At 43.5% G+C, this 20108-nt stretch overlaps 1 protein-coding gene across 1 annotated transcript in view; it reads right to left on the bottom strand.

Moving 5' to 3' along the window:
- Nucleotides 1-1642: 1642 nt before the first annotated feature.
- The window catches only part of LOC147460127 (methionine-S-oxide reductase), a 72041-nt gene continuing 53575 nt past the window's right edge, over nt 1643-20108 (bottom strand). The window contains exons 3-4 of the mRNA XM_086511246.1: nt 3035-3324; nt 1643-1850 (exon numbers count right to left, since the gene is read on the bottom strand). Of these exons, the coding sequence (XP_086367372.1) occupies nt 3038-3253 (216 nt within the window). The 5' untranslated portion in view covers nt 3254-3324 and the 3' untranslated portion in view covers nt 1643-1850; nt 3035-3037. The remainder of the gene's footprint in view (nt 1851-3034; nt 3325-20108) is intronic.

Raw genomic sequence — 20108 nt, forward strand, 5'->3', positions numbered from 1 at the left:
CAAATTCTTTTTGAGGATTGAAATCTTGTTTCCTAGTATGGTTACCATATAACCTTCTTTCATTTTTCTTAGTAGCATTACATAGGCAAAGTGAGGAGGGATTAGACGGATGTCATGAAGAGGTACAATGTGAGCAAGTCTCAAGATCATGGTAAGAAGACTACATCTTCAACAACAAAATAGTCTCTCTCAAACACAACAGCAAAGGGAATGTATGCATTATGTTGCCCATGGATGTGCGAAAAAAGCACCAACACACACACATACTATTAAGAAATTTCCATGTCGTAAGTCCATAGGTGTGCAAAATTTATTGAGCATGTATACAAAAAAATGATCCTCACCAAAGTAAAAGAATTGTCACACAATCTCACACATAAGAGAGCGTGGATATGTTCACTTGGACTCCTCAATAGAAGGCAAATAAGTTTACAACTCCTCAAGGAGAGCCACCTTCAAATATTGTAATCTTAGCTTGCATATTACAAGAATTTTTCCAATGAATGCAAAGCTAGCATCATGTGGCAACATGGGAGTAGTAGACGAGCAGAGTTGTCTTAAGATGAGTTGTCATGGCATCAATTTTGAAAAGGGATGCTTCAAATAGAGGGATAAGCATTCATTTACAACTATGAAGTGCTAAAATAAAAAAACCTTCTCCAAAAACTTGGCAAACCTAGGTATAAGATTTTTTAGAGGTAAATTTATTAAATTTGAAGGCTTTTACACTATATTTCTCTAAATTTCGTAGGTTTTCCCACCTCCAAGTTAAAAATTTTGAGGTAAAACTCGAAATTGTAGGTGGGATTACAATAAACCTAGGTTTTTTTAAGCGCTACATTACGATGTGCACATTACGATGTGCACACAAAGGGAGCTAAGCGGTCTTCACTTCCATCTTGAATATGATTTATGTTCAATTGATGTGCTTGGTATGATGCATTACTACAATGGATATAAATATCAAGCATGGAAATAATGTAAAGCTTGAAGTATTCCTTGAAAAGAAAATCTCCAATTGAGAGAGTAACAAATCACAAAATGTGTCCACACTCAGTGCTAATAATTGTCAACAGAGGTATGTGGCAAGAAAAGAATAGCACAAGCTAGAGCAAGCACAAAGTTGCTACAAACTTGGGCTGCTACTATGAGTACACACACAAAGAGGCTGCTTCTACAAGATTATGTAAATGTGTGCCGTGTGGGGAACCCAAAAGAAATGCGCCGAGACCTTCCTATTTGATGCTATAATGTTTTCATGAATTGTGTTAGCTATTGCAATGCATGCTCTGTAGGGACTGCATATTATAATGCAAGGAAACTTTGAAATGGATATAAACATGCACCATACGCACAAGCCAACCATAGGAGCAAGCACAACCATAGCCACAAGAACAAACTCCACTTTGGATTGTTATGAAATAGACCAAAAAAAAAACTTTCAACTCTAGCTACCTCAAGATGAGGCCAAAGAACTGCTATCCCCAAGGATGGGAGCAGGCAATCCCTTGCCCTCCTCCATACCTAGCTTAAAATGGGGGTAGCAGGCAGCCCCCTGCCCTTCAGAGCTAAGTCTAAACAAGAGAGAACTACCATCCTTAAAGAGTGCAACCACACCTCCACACCTGTAAACTCATAGACAAGCGCCAACATTTACTATATTAAAACATCGGAGTTGACTTGATTAGAGTATAGAAGGTGTTTTAAAGTACAATGTTCCCATTTAACAACTTATTATACTAATCTTCACTAAGTCCACATATCTACAAAAAAACAAATTTAATCTTGGTGAGGAATAATCTTAACCTTGGATTTAGCATTGGTGGGAAATCTTCACTACCTCCACATATCTGCAAACATAAAAAGAAAATGCAAAACAAAAAATATTATAAATAACACATCAGATGGTATGAATAAAGTGACATAGAAATAAGAAATTCACCTCTTAAATGAGATTAACTTTTCAGAAGGTGGCCCTCACCAGTAACTTCTTCACTTCAATATGCATGAATCAAAGAAGTTACAATATAATTTGTTTACTGGTGAGGGTCCTTTTTGTAAAGTAACACTTTACTCCTCTCTTGTTTTGGACATTCCAAGTGTGTTGGGACTGTGATCCTTTTTGTAAAAATAATGATCGATAGCGCTCTCATCGGATCCAAACGATACTAAATGGGTGATCAATATGGAGAACATCTTTTACTCGCGAGTGCATGCACCTAACAACTAAGAAAAACTAAGAGGTATAGAATTTGCAATTTGATAAGGAGCATGTTTCTAAACACAACACCCAGATTACGATTAGACTGAAACGTTTTTGAGAATCTACGAGCAGACCAAAATTTAATAGAACAACTGCTTCTCTGCAAAACCAGTAGAATTTATGTCTACAGATAATTAGTCGATGGGTGGGTTGCCGGTACTATACATATAGAACAAGGGAATGGGGAATGGGCGCCTGGAACGGGGAACCGCCATTCCTGGAATGGGACGGTCCGGAAGAAAGTGAATGCATGGCCGGATTCTTGAATGGTGGGGTCACAGGGGACGACATTACGAATGGTGTTCGGAACGGATGGATGTTCGGAACAGGACAGGCAACGGCCAACAGATTTTGTTGGAAAAAATGGGCACAGTTTTAGGGAATATCCGAGCACCCTATTAGGGCCATTTTCACCATGGTTTTTGGGCTCCTTTAGGACCACTTTTGAAGGCCCCCGTAGCTTACAAAAGGAGGGCCTCATTAAGGGTCAAGCTCTCTCTCTCTCTCTCTCTCTCTCTCTCTCTCTCTGCTCTCACATTTCATTGCCTTGAGGCATGGTTGTTAGCTCTATGGGACATGTGTAGCTCAAAAGAAATAAATAAAAATGATTTAGATATTTACCGTTCCGGCCACTGACCCAGTTCCTAACTTTTGCAGTCCTTGGACCCCAACCCCATTCCCGTTCCACATACCATATTTCTATGACTAGAAATGCACAAACCTAATTTTCATAAGAATATACAATACTTATCATACAAACAGAGTCCTTACATGTTACACGCTCTCTTGCCGTAATGCTTTCTTCTTCATCCGATATCTCTTGCACCGAGGAGTTGCTTGGCTGGGACCCATGAAATATTGACCAGTTCCATTATTTACGGGAGGGCCATCATCATAGATGTAACCAACCGATGCTCCGCAGGAATTGCAAAGAAGCTTAATGCTTTTCCTTTCTAGGCCCCAATAATTCCAAGTCTCGAAAAATGGCATCAGTTTTGTATCTTCTTTTTGGTGGAACTTGCTCTCATTTATTGAGTAGAATGATAGTGTGCCTTTGTTTCCTGCCTCAAAGTAAAAATCAGGGGGATAAAGGTTGGTTGAGATTAAATCCAACGAGGTCCCGCACTTCTGACAACTGCCATGCACAAAGGAGAGAGACTCAAAATTCTTTCAAGACACTAGATGCAGAGGAAACATGTGTGCTTTATTTAACTGTCATTTTGCTTGCTCTATCTGTGTGTCAGTCTAGGCAACAAAATCATCCAAATCTCATAATTCTTGTTTGTATTCTGACACAACATTAAGCATTTGCAACAAGAAAATGCCCAATTCAGGAATCACAACGATATCAATGCATAACACAAATTTGCAAGGTAGCACTCTACACCAGCAAAAGTAATCCCTTCCTTTTTTAGCGTAACTGGGCAGAGCTGCATCCCTGTGGAACGTAAGCATGCAAATCCCCTTAATAACATCACAAAGAAGGGCTAAGTAGCTAGCCCACACCAACCCCGCCCCTTCCCCCTTTTCTCTCTTTTGGTTTGAGGGTAGAAAGGTAGTCCCACTCCCACGAGGTTCGGACCACATCATCAGTTGGCACGCTGGGTCTTTGTGAGAATGTCCTTTATTTATTGTCTTTAGGTCACTTGGGCCCCATCGGGCAGGCATAGTTACATGGGACGGCGGGTCCGGGTCGGGAACGGGGTCGGGACGGCAAAAGTCAGGAAACGGGGACGGGGGTCGGAACGGCAAAAAAAAAAAAGAGAGTTTTTTTGGCATTTTTTGACCTACACACATGCCACACACATAGAGCATCACTTTGACCATAAATTTACACTAAATAGACCAAAGAACACGAGTCATATAGGCTGAAATGTGCTAATAAAACATCGATGATCGATGGATACAAAATGAGAAGTGCATGCCACAAGGGCTCAAGAGTCAAAAAGCCTAAAGGACTTAGGACAAGCCTGAGGCCTCAAGGATAACAAAAAGTACAAAGGGCTATGTAGTAGGTAGAGTCGTAGACTCAAGAGTCTAAACTCGAGAGTCGAGTGATCAATGATCATCAAACTCAAGAAGTGCTCGCCTGCTGAATCTCCACATCGTCGTCGTAGTCGAGGTCGTCAGCAACGTATGAAGGCTCCGGCTCGGGAGGCTCGCATTGAGGCTCGAAATCCTCCTCTAGCTCCTCCAAAAGAGTATCGGCCATAGATGGATTCTCTTGTGCCATCTCCCACTCAGTGAAAGGATCTGCCTTGTGTGTGACGCTCTTGGCAAGCATGCGCAAGTTAGCGCTCACAAACACCAAATCATTGGCCCTCTGAACACCAAGGCGATTCCTCTTCTTAGAGGCAATGTGGCTGTACACACTCCACAGTTGCTCCAAGCAACTAGTGGTACATGCTTGGCTAAGGACACGAACAGCCAAGCGCTGCAAATGTGGAGAGGAGAGCTTGTGTGGAGAGAGTAAAGGAGAGCTTCAAAGTGGGTAGAAGAGGGAGAGGAGAGCTTCAAAGTTCAAACTTGAGCCTTGAGCTTGAGGGAAATGGAATGAGCTTGAGCCTTGAGCTTGAGGGAAATGGAATGAGCATTGAGCATTGAGACTATGAGTATTAAGAGGCCCAAGGGAGCCTTTTATAGCCTCCCAAGGGCCAAGGCTTAAAAAATATGGCAGTTGGGGCTGCACAGAGCCGTTGCAAACGGTCAAAAACGGTCACTTTTTTGAATCTGACCCCGGCCGACCCCTGCCGTCCCCGTCCGGTCCGTCCGACCCCGGTCCGGCCCCGGCCGTCCCCGGTCCGTCCCCTCTGCGACCCGCCCGTCCGGCCCGTTTTCCGTCCGTCCCTCGGCGTTCCCAGCCGTTCCCAGCCCGGTTACAGCCATTCCCCGGCCCTAGGGCCCATCCCCCCCGTCCCCTGTAACTATGCGGGCAGGGTCTCGTAAGTTGGTGGGAACTCTTCTTTAAGAATAGGCCAAAGAGCAAGACTTTGCAAGACTTTGGTAAAACTTCTTTTGCTGCTTCTGCTTCTTAGGGTTTAGGCCCCTCAGCCAAGATCTTTCACAAATTGCTCACGTGTCAAGTCACTGAAGAATGGAGCCAACCTTCAGATCCCGGCCGAGGGACCTAAACCGTAGGTGAAGAAGCAGAAGCAGCAGAAGAAGTTTTACCAACTTGCAGAGTCTTGCCGAGTGGCCTATTTTTAAAGAGAAGTTCCTGCAAACTTATGGGACCCCGTCCGATGGGGCCCAAGTAACCCAAAGACATTAAAATAAAGCAAGATCAACACTCACACACAGAGATTTGCGTAGCATTTGATGATGAGGATAAATCTACTGTAAGGTTACCGAGGGTGAGTGTAAGCAACTCTGAAGGTAGCAATCCAAATGATCGGAAGTGTAGAAGAGCAACTGCACTACCATCCAAGCCAAGCTCCTGGTGACTCCGGATGTAGTTGCGTAATGATGCTTGATCTCCCGCATCTCGCGAGTAAACTCTCCAAGAGATCCCAAAGCACTGAAGCAATGAACCTGTCCAAGAAGAGATCCAAGATCCTCTCTCTAAGTCCATGTAGATGCTCCTGTGTAAGCAAGTAATCTGACGTGTCGAGGTCAAGTGGTAAGTGTCTGTCCACCCAAGATGGTGGTGTCTTCTCTGGGAAGGTGAGAATCCCATATGCCATGAGCATGGCCATATCTCGTGTAAACTCCTCTGATGAGTGCAAAGGTGTGTCCAAAACAAACCTCAAGTCACCACCCCCTTTGGAGTGCGCAACCGCCGAATGATGGCTGGAATGAATGGACCTCCCAAGGATCTGACACCCGTGTATGATCAAGCCGATGTCAAAGCTACCGTGTGCTGCAGCAATCACTGATAGACCGCAAGGACCACCACCGTATGGTGTCTGGACAGGAGACAACTCCATCCTCTGTGAAAAACACAAGCCAAGTGTCTGCTGTCCACCCAAAAATTGCGAGCTGATGAAAACGCTCCTGTCCAGCGAATTTCAGCGTGCTCGTACGCTCCCGGCAGGGTCCAAAGCGGTGCAGAGGGTGTAGGGAGGGTGGGGAATCAAAGTAGCCGCCCCAGATGGGCTGAAAACAAAGAAAACAGCAAGCAACACAAAGCTGAAATCTGATCTAAATGATGAGGATTGTGCCGGCGATGCACCGGATGCAAGGCCGGAGGGTGGAGCCAAGACCAAGGAGGTGAGGTGTCAAGCACTCCCCCCATGCCTGGCTGAAAAAACGCAGGCAGCACCACCAAAAAACGGAAGCCCCTGACTGGGCCAAAAAACGCAGATGGGGCTGGGGAACTCTTCGCGACAAAAACTTCCGAAAGTGGCTATGAAGGCCAGCGCTGGCAGCCAGCAGCCAAAACGCAAACCATGGTGATGAGATATTGCAAAAAACGCAAGTAGCAGGGCATTCCTTCGCGAGAAATGTTGTCCATATGATGGCGACACCCCCTCTTGCAAAGATCGTTTGCTGTTTTGCAGAAAACGCTGGCTGTTGTGATCGCTTGGGAAGAGGAACCTCATGCTGAAATGCGCCTTGGAACACGGCAAAGCCTGAAGATGCTGATACCATGTGAGAGTGCGCGTGTGTGGAAGTGAGAGAGAGAGAGAGAGAGAGAGAGAGAGAGGAGACACAAACGCAAGGTATGGTGAAGAGGGGGCGATTAGTCCCCCCATGACTACCATGAGCAGAAGACCCAATACAATCAGATGTGTGATCTCTGTGAGATGTGGAAGTGGGTACCCCCTTGGCCCCATAAATAGGTGCCCAAGGGGAGGTAGGGCAAGGCCTGATAAAAATCCCCACGACCCAACAGAAAAATGATCCATGGAAATATATGAGGGCGCCCGGACAAAAGTGGGCGGCCTGCCCCAAACTCGGGCGGCCGGACCAGGTACAACCTAGACTATGGGTGGCCAGCCCGGAGACATACTAGCCATACAAGTATGCCCTAGACCTGTGAAGCAGCAGAGTGGTGTAAGTCTAACAAGAAGGAGGGGGTTCATGAGAGAAGGGAGAATGGGTCGACTCCACTAAATGTTGGAAACAGCATTTTGAAATGTTGAAGCAGGAGAGAGGCTAGGCAGTGCCAGCAAAAAAGCATTTCTGAATGTTGTAGAGGCGTAGGGCATCGTCGTGGCCGAAGGGGGGAAGCTGACGTTGCCGTCGGCGTTTCAAAACGCACGTAGAAGCGAGCGTGGGGATTTTTGATGTCGTCTACAAGCGCCGCCCAAGGGGCTCACTTAAGCCTGCAAATGCTAGCGTTTTAAAACGCTAGCGACAACTGCATCTCAGCGGCATCCCACGGGAGAGGGAACGGGGAAAGGCTAGGGGGTTCTCGTTAGCAGCATTTTGGAACGCCGCAAGGGAGATTGTGCCGGCGACAAGGGAGGGTTTCTTCACTGTCTCTTCTCAATCAGCTTCTCCTCAACCAAGGCTCTTGCTAGGTTCCAATTAGCGGCATTTTGGAACGCGGCAGGGGGAGATTGTGCTGGCGACAAGGGAGGGTCTCTTCACGGTCTCTTCTCAATCCAGCTCCTCCTCCACCAAGGCTCTGAAACTATGTCGAGGGATATTGTAATGGCGACAAGGGAGGGTCTCTTCACGGTCTCTTCTCAATCCAGCTCCTCCTCCACCAAGGCTCTGAAACTGTGTCAAAGATGGCTATGTAACAGACTTGGACACTCCAAGTCAAGAATCTACCGCGACAGCACCAAATAACCACTTCAAAACAGTTCAGAGTTCACAATTTATTCGACACTGGCCGGCGGAGTTCCGTGCCTAGAAATATTGGCCCCAAAGACTAGCACCCCTTTCGGTATTTCTTTTTGTATTAATCTGAGTTCAAAGTACAAGAGTGCGGGTAGACGCTCACACTCAGACTCTGCGTCCAGATGCAAATTGTTGGGCTTTGGTTTCTTTGGTACAAAAACTGGAATTAAATCCCTTCACTTGCTTGATATCTCTTTTCACTCGCAGTCGAGCACATTCCAAATCAGTGACCTCATTAATAAATGAGTTGATCTGAGCAAAAGAGATGTTTTCATCCAAATGTAGACCTGCAGCCTTAATTCTTTCCTTTATAAGATTGCAAATGATTCCGAAAAAGAAATACATGAGTTGAGTCATTTGCTGTTGATATTTCTTTAACTGAGTCAGGTCACAGAGCTTGCTTCTGAAGAAGGCTTCCCTGTTGCGATCTTGAATCTTGCTAGTAGACCTTAAAAACTGCATTACAAGGGCAGCAAAGAACAATGAGATCACATTATCAAAGTTTTCCCTACCTTCGGGCCCTCCTTGCATAATATAGGTCTTACTTTCTACGCTAAGATCATCCCACCATACTCTCAACATACTCTCAACATTCCTTGAAATCCAGCAACAATCATAGAAACAGATTGGCGCTGAGTTAGGTCTTTATACAGGATCCCATAATGTGCAGAATTATAAATAAATTTAGACACCTTCCATATCTCTTCCTGGGTAAGACCATCTAGGTCCAGTATGGTCATATCTCCAATTTTGCTTACCCCTTTTAGACTGGTAGACGATGATGCTGGGGGTTCAACCTTCATTTTCCTTGATTCTTTACTGACAGGATTCATGATCCTAACCTCATCTTCAGTGCTGATGTCTGAGTCTTCGTCAGAGAATGCTGTTAGATTAGGGAAGATTTGTGGTATGAAGACATCCAATTCATCAAGTTCCATTTCTTCATACTCAACACATGCATCATCTTTAAAAAAAATCCAATCTCTATCTTCTGGCAATATATTGCGTCCCTCTTCTCCAAGTTGTTGTCTTTCTGACCAAGTTTGGACCTGTGCATTTATCCCCCACCTGAGATGAGGATCAAAGCCATCAGCGAGATCTTCATCAAGAAAGGGAGACATGTATGAAGGAAAATGAGAGACAGATTCGATGACTAGCTCATGCCGTACTGCCGAAAACATCCTAGGAAATGTTTTATCGGACTATTGTTACCAAAAGTAAGGACAGGTTGCAGCTGTATCTTTGATTCAATAGAGAAAACCTGTCGGGCCAATGACACTAGAGTGGTTAGAGCTGCCGTAAGGAAGCCTTGCATAGGAGACAAAGGGAGGCTGATGAAGAAGCTGAAAGACATAAGAGACAGAGGCTACAGAGGGAAAAATTAGAGAAGCAACCGCAAAAAGAAGAAAGAGAGCAAGACCCAAAATCTCAACAAACAAAGAAGCAAACGGACACTCGGCAAAAGCGAGTGTACAAGCGCGCTAAACCACGATCTTATCCAAAGTAGGAGGCTCTTTGCAGTTTTGTAACATTATGAGGGAAATTTGTAAATTGCCTTTCCAATGTTTGTAACTATACCGACAATCACTTCAAATAGTAATGATCAAATCTTGCACTATTCTTTTTTTGAAGACAATACTATGTGTACTGTTGGCATTCTTTTTTGTCTTGTAAACATTAAATTTGTATACATTCTCGTTGGAAATCAGCAAAGGTATGCTAATTAGCATAATGTTTATGCTAGTTAGCAGACTGTCTATGCTAACTAGCAAAAATAGTATACTAATTAGCATACCATGTATGCTAATTAGCATACCCACAGTAGCTAATTAGAATATATTCTAATTAGCATACTGCGCTTTTCTGTTTGTGCTAACTTTCACTCACAGCATACCATAGTATGCTAATTAGCATATACAGTATACAGGAAGCTGCCATGTTTTCTCCTTGAAACCAGCAATGGTATGCTAATTAGCATACTGTCTATACCGACTGGCATAAACAGTATGCTAATTAATTAGCATACATGGTATGCTAATTAGAATTCCTTCAATTAGCATATTGTGGATTTTTGTTTTTGCTGACTTCCACTCACAGCATAGTATGCTAATTAGCATACACAGTATATAGAAAGCTGCCATCCCTTCTTGAAACCAGCATACAGTATGCTAATTAGCATACATGGTATGCTTAATTGCATACACGGTATACAGAGAGCTGTTATCTCTTCTCCTTGAAACCAGCAAAGGTATGTTTATTAGCATACTGCCTATGCCTACTCGCATAGACAGTATGCTAATTAGCATACCTTCAATTGGCATACTGTACATTTTTGTTTGTGCTAACTTCCACTCAATATAGTATGCTAATTAGCATACACATTATACAAAAAGCTGCCATCCCTTCTCCTTGAAACCAGCAAAATATGCTAATTAGCATATTGTTTATGCTAGTTAACTATGCTAATTAGCATACATAGGATGCAGAGACCTGTCATCTCTTCTCCTTGAAACCAGCAAAGGTATGCTTATTAGCATACTGTTTATGCCAACGAGCATAAACAGTATGCTAATTAGCATATCTTCAATTAGCATACTGTGCATTTTTGTTTGTGCTAACTTTCACTCACAGCATAGTAAGCTAATTAAAACACACAGTATACAGAAAGCTGTCATCTCTTCTCCTTAAAACCAGTGAAGGTATGCTAATTAGCAAACTGTTTATGCCAACTGGCATAAACAGTATGCTAAAACAGTATGCTAATTAGAATACACAGTGAACTGAAAGCTGCCATCTCTTCTCCTTGAGACCAACAAAGGTATGCTAATTAGCATACACATTATACAGAAAGCTGCCATCTCTTCTCTTCTAAACCAGCAAGGGTATGCTAATCAGCATACTGTTTATGCCAGTTGGCATAAACAATATGCTAATTAGCATTCCACTCACAGCATAGTATACTAATCAGCATACACAGTATACAGAAAGCTGTCATCTCTTCTCCTTGAAGGCCAGCAAAGTTATGCTAATTAGCATACTATTTATGCTAACTAGCATATATAAGTTTATGCTAATCAGCATAAACAGTATGCTAATTAGCATTAGCATACACAGTATACAGGAAGCTGCCATCTCTTCTTCTTGAAAACCAGCAAAAGGTCTGCTAATTAGCACATTATTTATGCTAACTAGCATCAACAATATGCTAATTAGCAACCCAGAGAACACAATTAGCATACCTTCTTATTATCATACTGTGCAAGCCAACTAGCCTTCTTTGTACACATCTTTCCAAACCCTGATGCCTTTCTTATAAGCTGGGTGTGCCTTCTTTTACAGTTTCCATTTATATTTGTGGGCTACCTGCCCAAACCATATGGAGTCCTGCTATAAAAAGCGTAAATTGTAAGACACCAAAGGAGGCGGACTTTGAGCTTGTTTGATCACCTCTCTAGAGTTCTACATTTTCTTAATGAGCTCAGTTCCTCTAGGTTTAATGAGACAGGTTGTACAAATAATCTCTCTTAAACTGAGACCCCTCTGTGATAGACACCAAAGTCATGTATACACAAAGCACACAAGAGATACAAGAGACGGAAGATACCCAAGTTTTTGATAAAACTGCATTATCTCCGAGCAAGAAGTATATTGAAGATGCAGTGATTAGAACTTAAAAATTGAAGGACATGCTATTATAGATTGCTTCATAGCTTTCTGGGTTGATTGTGTACACCTACCGTCTCCTTGGGATATGCTCCATGGGTATTTTGATACATCGTACCAGATGTGAAAGTACGTGGACGATGGGCTGCTTGTGGTCTAGCTTAAAGGTGTATGCATCCAATTGCTCGCAATACAGACCTTGCACAACATATAAGCCTCTATCAATTTCATTGCCCCACTCATCAAAGTACCCCTTCTCCTTTGCTGCAACACACTTGACCAGGTAGAAATCCACATCCTCGATGTTGGTCAAAGCATCTGGATTTACAGCAAATGTGTCGCCAGCACATAGAGCGCTACTCAATACATCATGATGACCTTAGTACGTGAAGTCATCGTAGGCGGCTGCTTCATCTGCCAGCTCAGAATCTGACACAGCCTCGGTAATGGCAGTAGAATATGATAATCCAAGGCTGCACGTGAGCTTTATTGACGTAGCAATTCCATCTTCCGTGCATGCATGCATCACAGAAGTATGCCAAGGCTCTTGTTGCAAGGGCAGTTGGATCCCGAGGGTTGTGACCACGAAAAGCATGCAGAGAGCAAGTTTTTGCCACAGTGGCACAATTCCACTTCACCTCCCTGTTCACTTCCCCCTCTTTAACCTCCCAGAACACACGGGCACATTCCCTTTCTTTTGAAGGATAGTGTGAAGGTGCTCCCTGCGACAGGTTGGCTTGGCAATAAGCAACCACATCAGCTGCACACCGCAAAATAGCTCCATTAGGTTTTAGATGTTCATGGGTCAAGGTTCTTTTCACAACTACTCCTGCATCATCATGCTCTCCCTTGCCGTGCCCTGATCCAAAGAAGAACCAGCTCATCCCCATCTCTGTGAGTCCACCATATCTTGCAACGAAGTAAAAAGGCCTCACTCCCTTAAACTGCGAGGCCGCACCATCAGACTACACCCAATGTTACTTAGGAGTGACACCCTCTTGTTGTAACCAGTCACGGTGTAGCATGAATCAGTGTTGCACGAACAACGTGTCATGCACCTTGTCATCTGATATGAAGAAGTGGATGGTTTTGACTACCTCCCCTGCCCTGTTGTAGTACGTTATGTGTACAAAAATGGTTACTTGACTAGAGTGCCAATGCACTGACTGAATCTCATTTTGTTCCTTGAAGGCATAATTCTCTGCAAAATCAATAACTGACACGACGACATCGTCTAGAAACCGAAGAAGACAATCCTTGAATTGTTGTCCTTGCCATCGAGCCACATAGTTATGAGTGATAAAGAGCTCCAACTTGGTCTTCAAGAGTTGAAGAAACTCCCAGCACTGCATTTCTTTGTGCAAAAGATCTTTTCTTTTGTTACTATTTCCCTGCTTGTCTTGAGCTTGTACATATGCAAATACTTTCAAATTAATACTATTACCTGGCTTTGCTGTCTCCAAGCAGCATAATTCCAATCTATTCACTCCACATGTCAAACACTCTCCCATCAGGCACTTCCTTCTATGGAAAACGGCATCTGCGGGCTTTGGACAGAGAACAGACTCCCACATATGTATGACACCTTTGAACGTGTGATGTGAAGCCAAGCAACCCTTGCTAATGTTCTCACCTAGGGCACAGATACTGCATATACAGTCACAACCTGCTCTATGCATCCCAAAAGCACGAGAGCGCATGTGGTTCAGTGTGTCCTTCAAAAAGGACATTTGCACATGGTATTCGCAACAGCATGTGTATCTATCCTTCAGCCGCCTACAAAGAATGGCTTCAACATCTCAAACATTCTCATGCCAATCTTGCAATCTGGATGTTTTTCCTTGAATCTACGAAACAACTCAACCTGCAACATCCAAATGATGATCAGTATTAAGATTGCTAACTAGGACATCCAGCATTTTCATGAACACAAATCGTAGTGTTAAATAGCACAATCAACATCATAATGTGCATGCAACAGCGTATGTTCACTAGCATAAAGAGTGTTAATTAGCATATATCTTGTGTTTACCAGGTAACTTTGTATGTAGGTAGAGCACAAGGGATGCTAACTAGCACATACCATATGCTAACTAGCATACTCATTAGGACACCCATCATGTTGTTGAGCATACTAGGTGTTAACTTGCAGACATTTTGTTAATTAGCATACATCTTGTGCTGACTAGCTAACTCTGTATGCTAAGTAGAGCACAAGGCATGCTAGCTAGCATACTCCATATGCTAACCAGCATACTCTGCATGCTAACTAGCATACCCAGCCCAGCTGCTAGTTCTTACTAGCATAAACGTTGTCTTAAATAGCATACCCATCATGCTAAAGTGAGCATATTAGGTGTGTTGTGTACTTTTTGTGTTGACCAACTAACTCTGTATGCTATTTAGAACTCAAGGCTTGGTAACTAGCATACTCCATATGCTACCTAGCAAACTCCATGTGCTAACTAGCATAATCACTTTCTGTTAGACAGCGTACTTATCATGCAATTGAGCATACTAGGTATGTAACTAGCATATCAGGTATGTTAATTAGCATACATATTGTGTTAATCAACTAGCTCTGTATGCTATTTAGAACCCTAGGCATGATAACTAGTACAGTCCATATGCTAACTAGCACAGTCCATATGGTAACTAGCATACTCCATATGCTAACTATCATACTCACTATGCTAACTAGTATACGCATTAGGACACCCATCATGCTATTGAGCATACTAGGTGCTAACTAGCATACATGATGTTAATTAGCATACATCTTGTGCTGACTAGCTAACTCTGTATGCTAGGTAGAACACAAGGCATGCTAACTAGCATACTCCATATACTAACCAACATACTCCATATGCTAACTGTCACAAAGTGATGACGTGGCGGACAGCAGAAACCCTAATTTCTGCCAAAAACCCTAAAATTCCTGCAAACCCTAATTTTTGCCAGAAACCCTAATTTTCGAAAATCGCCGGAAAAAAATAAAAATAAAAATTTGAGAAAAGACTCTCTAAGAGAGAGAGAATTGATGCTTTTATTTTAAAAGCTTTTGGGGCTCTGCTCTTGGGCATCCCTTGTATCTTTAAATAAGTGGTGAGGGCTTCACTTCTCAGAGCATCTGGACGCAGAGTCTGAGAGTGAAACCCTAGCCACTCTCTTGTACTTTGAAGTGATTAATATAAAAAGAAATACCGAAAGGGGCGCCAGTCTTTGGGGCCAATATCTCTAGGCACGGAACTCCGTCGGGCCAGTGCAAATCTATTGTGATCTATGAATTGTTTTGAAGTGGTTATTTGGCGCTGTCGCGATTGATTTTTGACTTGGAGTGTCCAAGTCTGTTACAGTGGTATCAGAGCACAGCCGATTTCTCTTCTACGGGAAATCCGATCCCCGAAAAAATTTTTCCGCGGCACCTATGGCTTCAGGCAATGATCAGTCGACTCCCTCTGCATCTGGAGATGCGGGCTAGGATCACAACGAAGATTCAGACAGAGAGTATGGCCCGCCTCGGCCTACTCAGGCGGAGCAAAGAGAGATGGAGCATCGTCAATTGATTGGCAATGCAACAAAGATTATGCTCAATTTTGCCAAGGACCCAAAGATGGCAAAATATATGAACCAGACTTCTTTGGAAGAGGTACAGATGGAGTGGCAAAGAACCACAACACCACTCCCGAAACCCGCTCTCAAGAAACCTTCTACCTCCAAGAAATATACGGAGAAGGAACTGGAGAACGTGGTTGATGGATTGCTCAGCTTTTCGACGTGCAAAAGAAAGGCAAAAAGCACGGCAAAAAGCAGAAGAAAAGCGCTGACATCCCGGGATATTTGGGTCATCAGTCGACTTTTGACAAGGCAAAGAAACAAAAGAAGCGTATTCAATTTGAGGGAGTTCCCAGTTCTTCTTCTTCTTCTTCTTCTTCTTCTTCTTCTTCTTCTTCTGACAGTTCTTCTAGCTCTTCAGATTCGAGCGAAGAAGACAGAAAAGGTAAAAAGCGAAGCAAGAAACAAAGCTTCGGAAAGGGCAAGAAAAAGGCAAAGAAGGCTACATCTCGCCCAGAGACTGACAGTTCTACCGAGGACTCGTCTACAGACAGCTCAGATTCTGATGACGGAAACTTTTATGCGAACAAGAAGATATTTTACAAAGCCAACCAGTATGACTTTCTCGAAGATAAAAACAAGAAAGTCCGAGAGTTTAAGGAAGGTGGCCACTCGATCAAGTTTGATACTTTTTCAGGATACTCAGATCCTTCGAAGGCTTTGTCTTTTATACAGCAGTTTGACATCGCTTTCGCGGGAGGACGCTATTCAGAGCACTCCAAGATTCGGAGAGCTGCCTCTTACCTTAAAGGGAATGCTCGTACTTGGTGGTCCACACTTCTTTTAAACAAGACTGTGCCAGTTAAATGGCTGAAATTTAAGAAGCTTTTTATTTCTTCTTGGTTGACGCAAGAAGAAATAAGCTTTTTATTTCTTCTTGGTTGACGCAAGAATATGAACGAGATATACGAGCTGCTTGGAACCATCTTCGGATGGCCAAGAAAGATACAATCGATGCTTATTGTGAAAGATTCTGGAGCTCTTTTCTACCCGCCTCTTCATTCAAGAAGATCTCGTTCAGAGAACAGATTGAGCGGTTTACCTTGGGTCTACCTACAGAGATCCGAGATCACTGCTTGGAATAGAAGTCAGCTTCTATTCAGGAGTTGATGAGTCATGCGAAGCGGGGCTTTGCCATTCACTCTGGCAGTCTGACCTACCCCACAGATGAGGCCATGACACAACGAGCCGAACAGACTTCTGGGAATGAAAGTAGAAGGAAAAAGAGCAACCCAGAGAAGAAGGATGCACGACCCAAGCTTACTCCTCAAGAGAAAGCTCACTTCATTAGAGAGGGGAAGTGCTTTGGATGCGGGGAACATGGACATATCTCCGCGAAGTGCCCTAAAAAGGCACAGAACGAACAGAATGATAAGGACGACGACAGGCCTGAGAGTTTGAGAGCAGCTGAGGAACGTGGCAGAAAAGGCAGATAGAAAAGCAGAGCTGGTACCACATGGTGTGGGACCTGTACCGAATCTAATGAATGAAAGTACAAACTTTGCCGCTTGTGGGCAAAGTGAAGGATCAGGAAGCTCTTTTGAAGGAGCCAAGGCCAACTTCTTTTCACTTGGAATTGGCGGCTCGATTTGGAATGACGCCCGACAAACTGACGCCACAGGCGGAGGTAGTTCCACTGGCACCCGGTTGGGATGTTGCCATTACACCGAGCATTGGCAAACTTCGTTTGCAATGACAAGGGTGTTCAGGGCACGCGAGTGACGTTCTACTCAGGATCCCTTGGTACCACAAGAACTACGCCGTGGTTGACTATCGGGCCGAGAAAGCGACTTTGATAAATGAAGGGCTTAGAGATTGTACTTGATGAACTTCAGTTTCTTACTCATTCTTTTGGGAGAGAACTGAACGATGGATAAAGGTTGAATATGTTTTGACCTGATCAAAAGAACGCCAAGATTTTTCTCCACACTCATGCCGATTGCTTTTCAAAGAGCCTCAAGATCAAACCATTGATCTGATACCTGGAAGCACGTCACCGAATCGGCCACCTTACCGTGTGAGCCGAGTACAGAATGAAAAGATTATGAACCCAATGAAAGACCTCTTGGAAAAGGGTCTTGTCCAGCCTAGTACTTCACCGTATTGCTCTCCAGTGTTGTTGGTTTTGAAGAAAGACGAATCTTGGAGAATGTGCATCGATTATAGCACTCTCAACGAAATCACCATCAAGAACAGATTTCCAATTCCTAGGATCGATGATATACTCGACAAGTTACAGGGATCCTCGTGCTTTAGCAGGATTGACTTGAAGAGTGGATATCATCAGATCAGGATAGCGTTAGGAGATGTCTACAAGACAGCTTTTTGGACGACTTTTGGGTTATTTGAGTTTTTGGTGATGCCTTTTGGCTTAACCAATGCTCTTGCGACATTTAACCAGATGATGGACAGGGTTTTTCGAGAGTACAGGCTATTTGTTGGCACTTTCTTTGACGACATCATTGTTTTCTCCAAGAATGAGGCAGAACACAGAGATCATCTGCTTGAAGTCTTTCAGTCATTACAAGATCACACGTTAGTGATTAATGCAAAGAAAAGTGAATTTTTCCTACCAGAGATACACTTTTTGGGACACATTGTGTCAGCAGCAACAGGAGTGCAAATGGACCCGGCCAAGATAAAGACTATCCGTGATTGGCCCGATTTGAGGAATGTCCATGAAGTTAGAAGCTTCTTGGGACTGTGTTCGTACTACAATTGGTTCATACGAAAGTTTGCAGAGGTTGCTTCCCCTTTGCATACCTTGACACAGAAAGGAGTACCTTTTTCGTGGGGACCCACAGAGGTGATTGCTTTTCGGACATTGAAAGAGAAATTGACTACGGGACCTATTTTGACTTTGCCGGACTTGCAGAAGTCATTTGAAGTATATTGTGATGCTTGTGGTCGTAGTCTGGGTACGGGAACCCAAAGCATGCTAAATAGCATACTCCATATGCTAATTAGCACAGTCAATATGCTAACTAGCAAAAGTCTATAGATCAGTATGCTATTGATCAACATATACAAGTTACTAACTTACTATGCACTAGAGATGCAATGCATAAAATGCATAAGTTATGGTACAAGTATTTGACTGATCACCTGAGGCTCGTCTAGGAGGTGCATAGGGTGTTCTATGTACCTTTTCCTCCCCATCCTCTTTCGACAAACATCCTTCTTGTTCAGTGAAACGCGAGTCTCCACTTTCCAAAATGTGTAGACCAATTCCTTAATTTCATCTGTGATAGGGCTATGACGGTGTTGCTTGTGACATACAGCTAATGAAAACAATCGACCATCAACATCAGGCTTTGCCTGTCGTGATCTCGCCTTATGCAAGGTGCGACGATTGACATTTAGGACCCTAGCAATTTTTGCAATAGGCATGTTTTCCTTTGAATTCAACATCATTTGCAATGTTGCATTCTTCAAAAACTAATCCTCATTGAAACCTGGCTGCTTGACGATAGCCAGTGTGCTGCGGACATTGGAGACAATTGCGGTCTATACAGCAGCCTCCTCCTCGAAAGACTCATCATGGATCGCCCGATCATGCGGATGTCGAGCAACAAGATTCCAGATTTCCCATTTTACTTTTGTATTAAAACCTTCAGTCCTACTCTTGAAAGCTCTCACAATCTCAGAGGAGATTTTCTTTTTCTCCTCATCATTGAGGGCATGATGTTGTCGCTCAAATTTCATTTGTTTCTGCTCCCGTTGTTTCCTCTTTCTTACTCTCTCATATTCCCTGATTACAGAAAGAGCTGGATCTTGGAGTTGTAATTCATTGCCTGTAGTGACTCTCTTCTGCTTTTTCCTGAGCACTGTAGGCGTGGATAATATGTTACTTACTTAAAATCACTTAAATGTATAGCTGTCAACACTTGATGATGTAATACACACATACTATGAACAAATGCCCTCACAAAACTATAGATGTGACCAACAAAACCAATAACTTCATTTGGAGTGGGCGGGCTACACATAAGATTTGCTTACCATCACATTACAGTACGGCTCCATTTCCAGCATTGGAGATAGTGGCAATAATGTTGGCTGATGGTTCTCCATATCTGTAGGTCTGTGTTCACACTTGATAGTGACCAAAATATACAAGGAAAACCATCACAAAGTCAAAAACACCAGCCACAAAAGGCCACTCTCAAACCATAGCAAAGCCTTCACCAAACTCCACTCTATTGGACTCTTTGGAGTAGCGCCAACCCTAATGGCACCGATACAAGGTCACATAGTCTTACAGAAAGCCGTACCTTCTTCCCTCAATTCCTCGCACACACACATCCATGGAAACCTCACAACTTCCATAGACTCTTCCAAGTGCAAAATTGAAGAAAGAAAGCTCTCATTCACTCGTCCACACACTCGAAAACAGGACGCGAACGCTACGAGACTGCACTGGACCACTTGTAGAAACCCTGCTTCCTTCCCTACACAGAGAGGTGAGAGTGCCAAGGCTTGGCTTCCAAAATGCTCCTTCAGCTCAAGCACTGACGGCAACGTCACTGATGTGGAAAATTGAAGCCCTTTCACACCATTTTTTGACCTATTTGGACCTTTTTTGACCCAATTTTGGCCAGTTTTGACCCCCGACGGGCATTTTTCGTGGAAAAATCCCAAACGGACTCCAAAATTCACCAAATTTTGTACGCTTCATCCTCAATACCCAAAGCACTTTGCCATATCCCAACATTCTATTTTTTACCACTTCTAGGGCGGTGTACGCATCACCGCAGATCAGGCACCGTAAATAGAC

Source organism: Adiantum capillus-veneris, chromosome 4, assembly GCF_014529385.1.
Source record: "Adiantum capillus-veneris isolate H3 chromosome 4, ASM1452938v2, whole genome shotgun sequence".
Classification (NCBI taxonomy): domain Eukaryota; kingdom Viridiplantae; phylum Streptophyta; class Polypodiopsida; order Polypodiales; family Pteridaceae; genus Adiantum; species Adiantum capillus-veneris.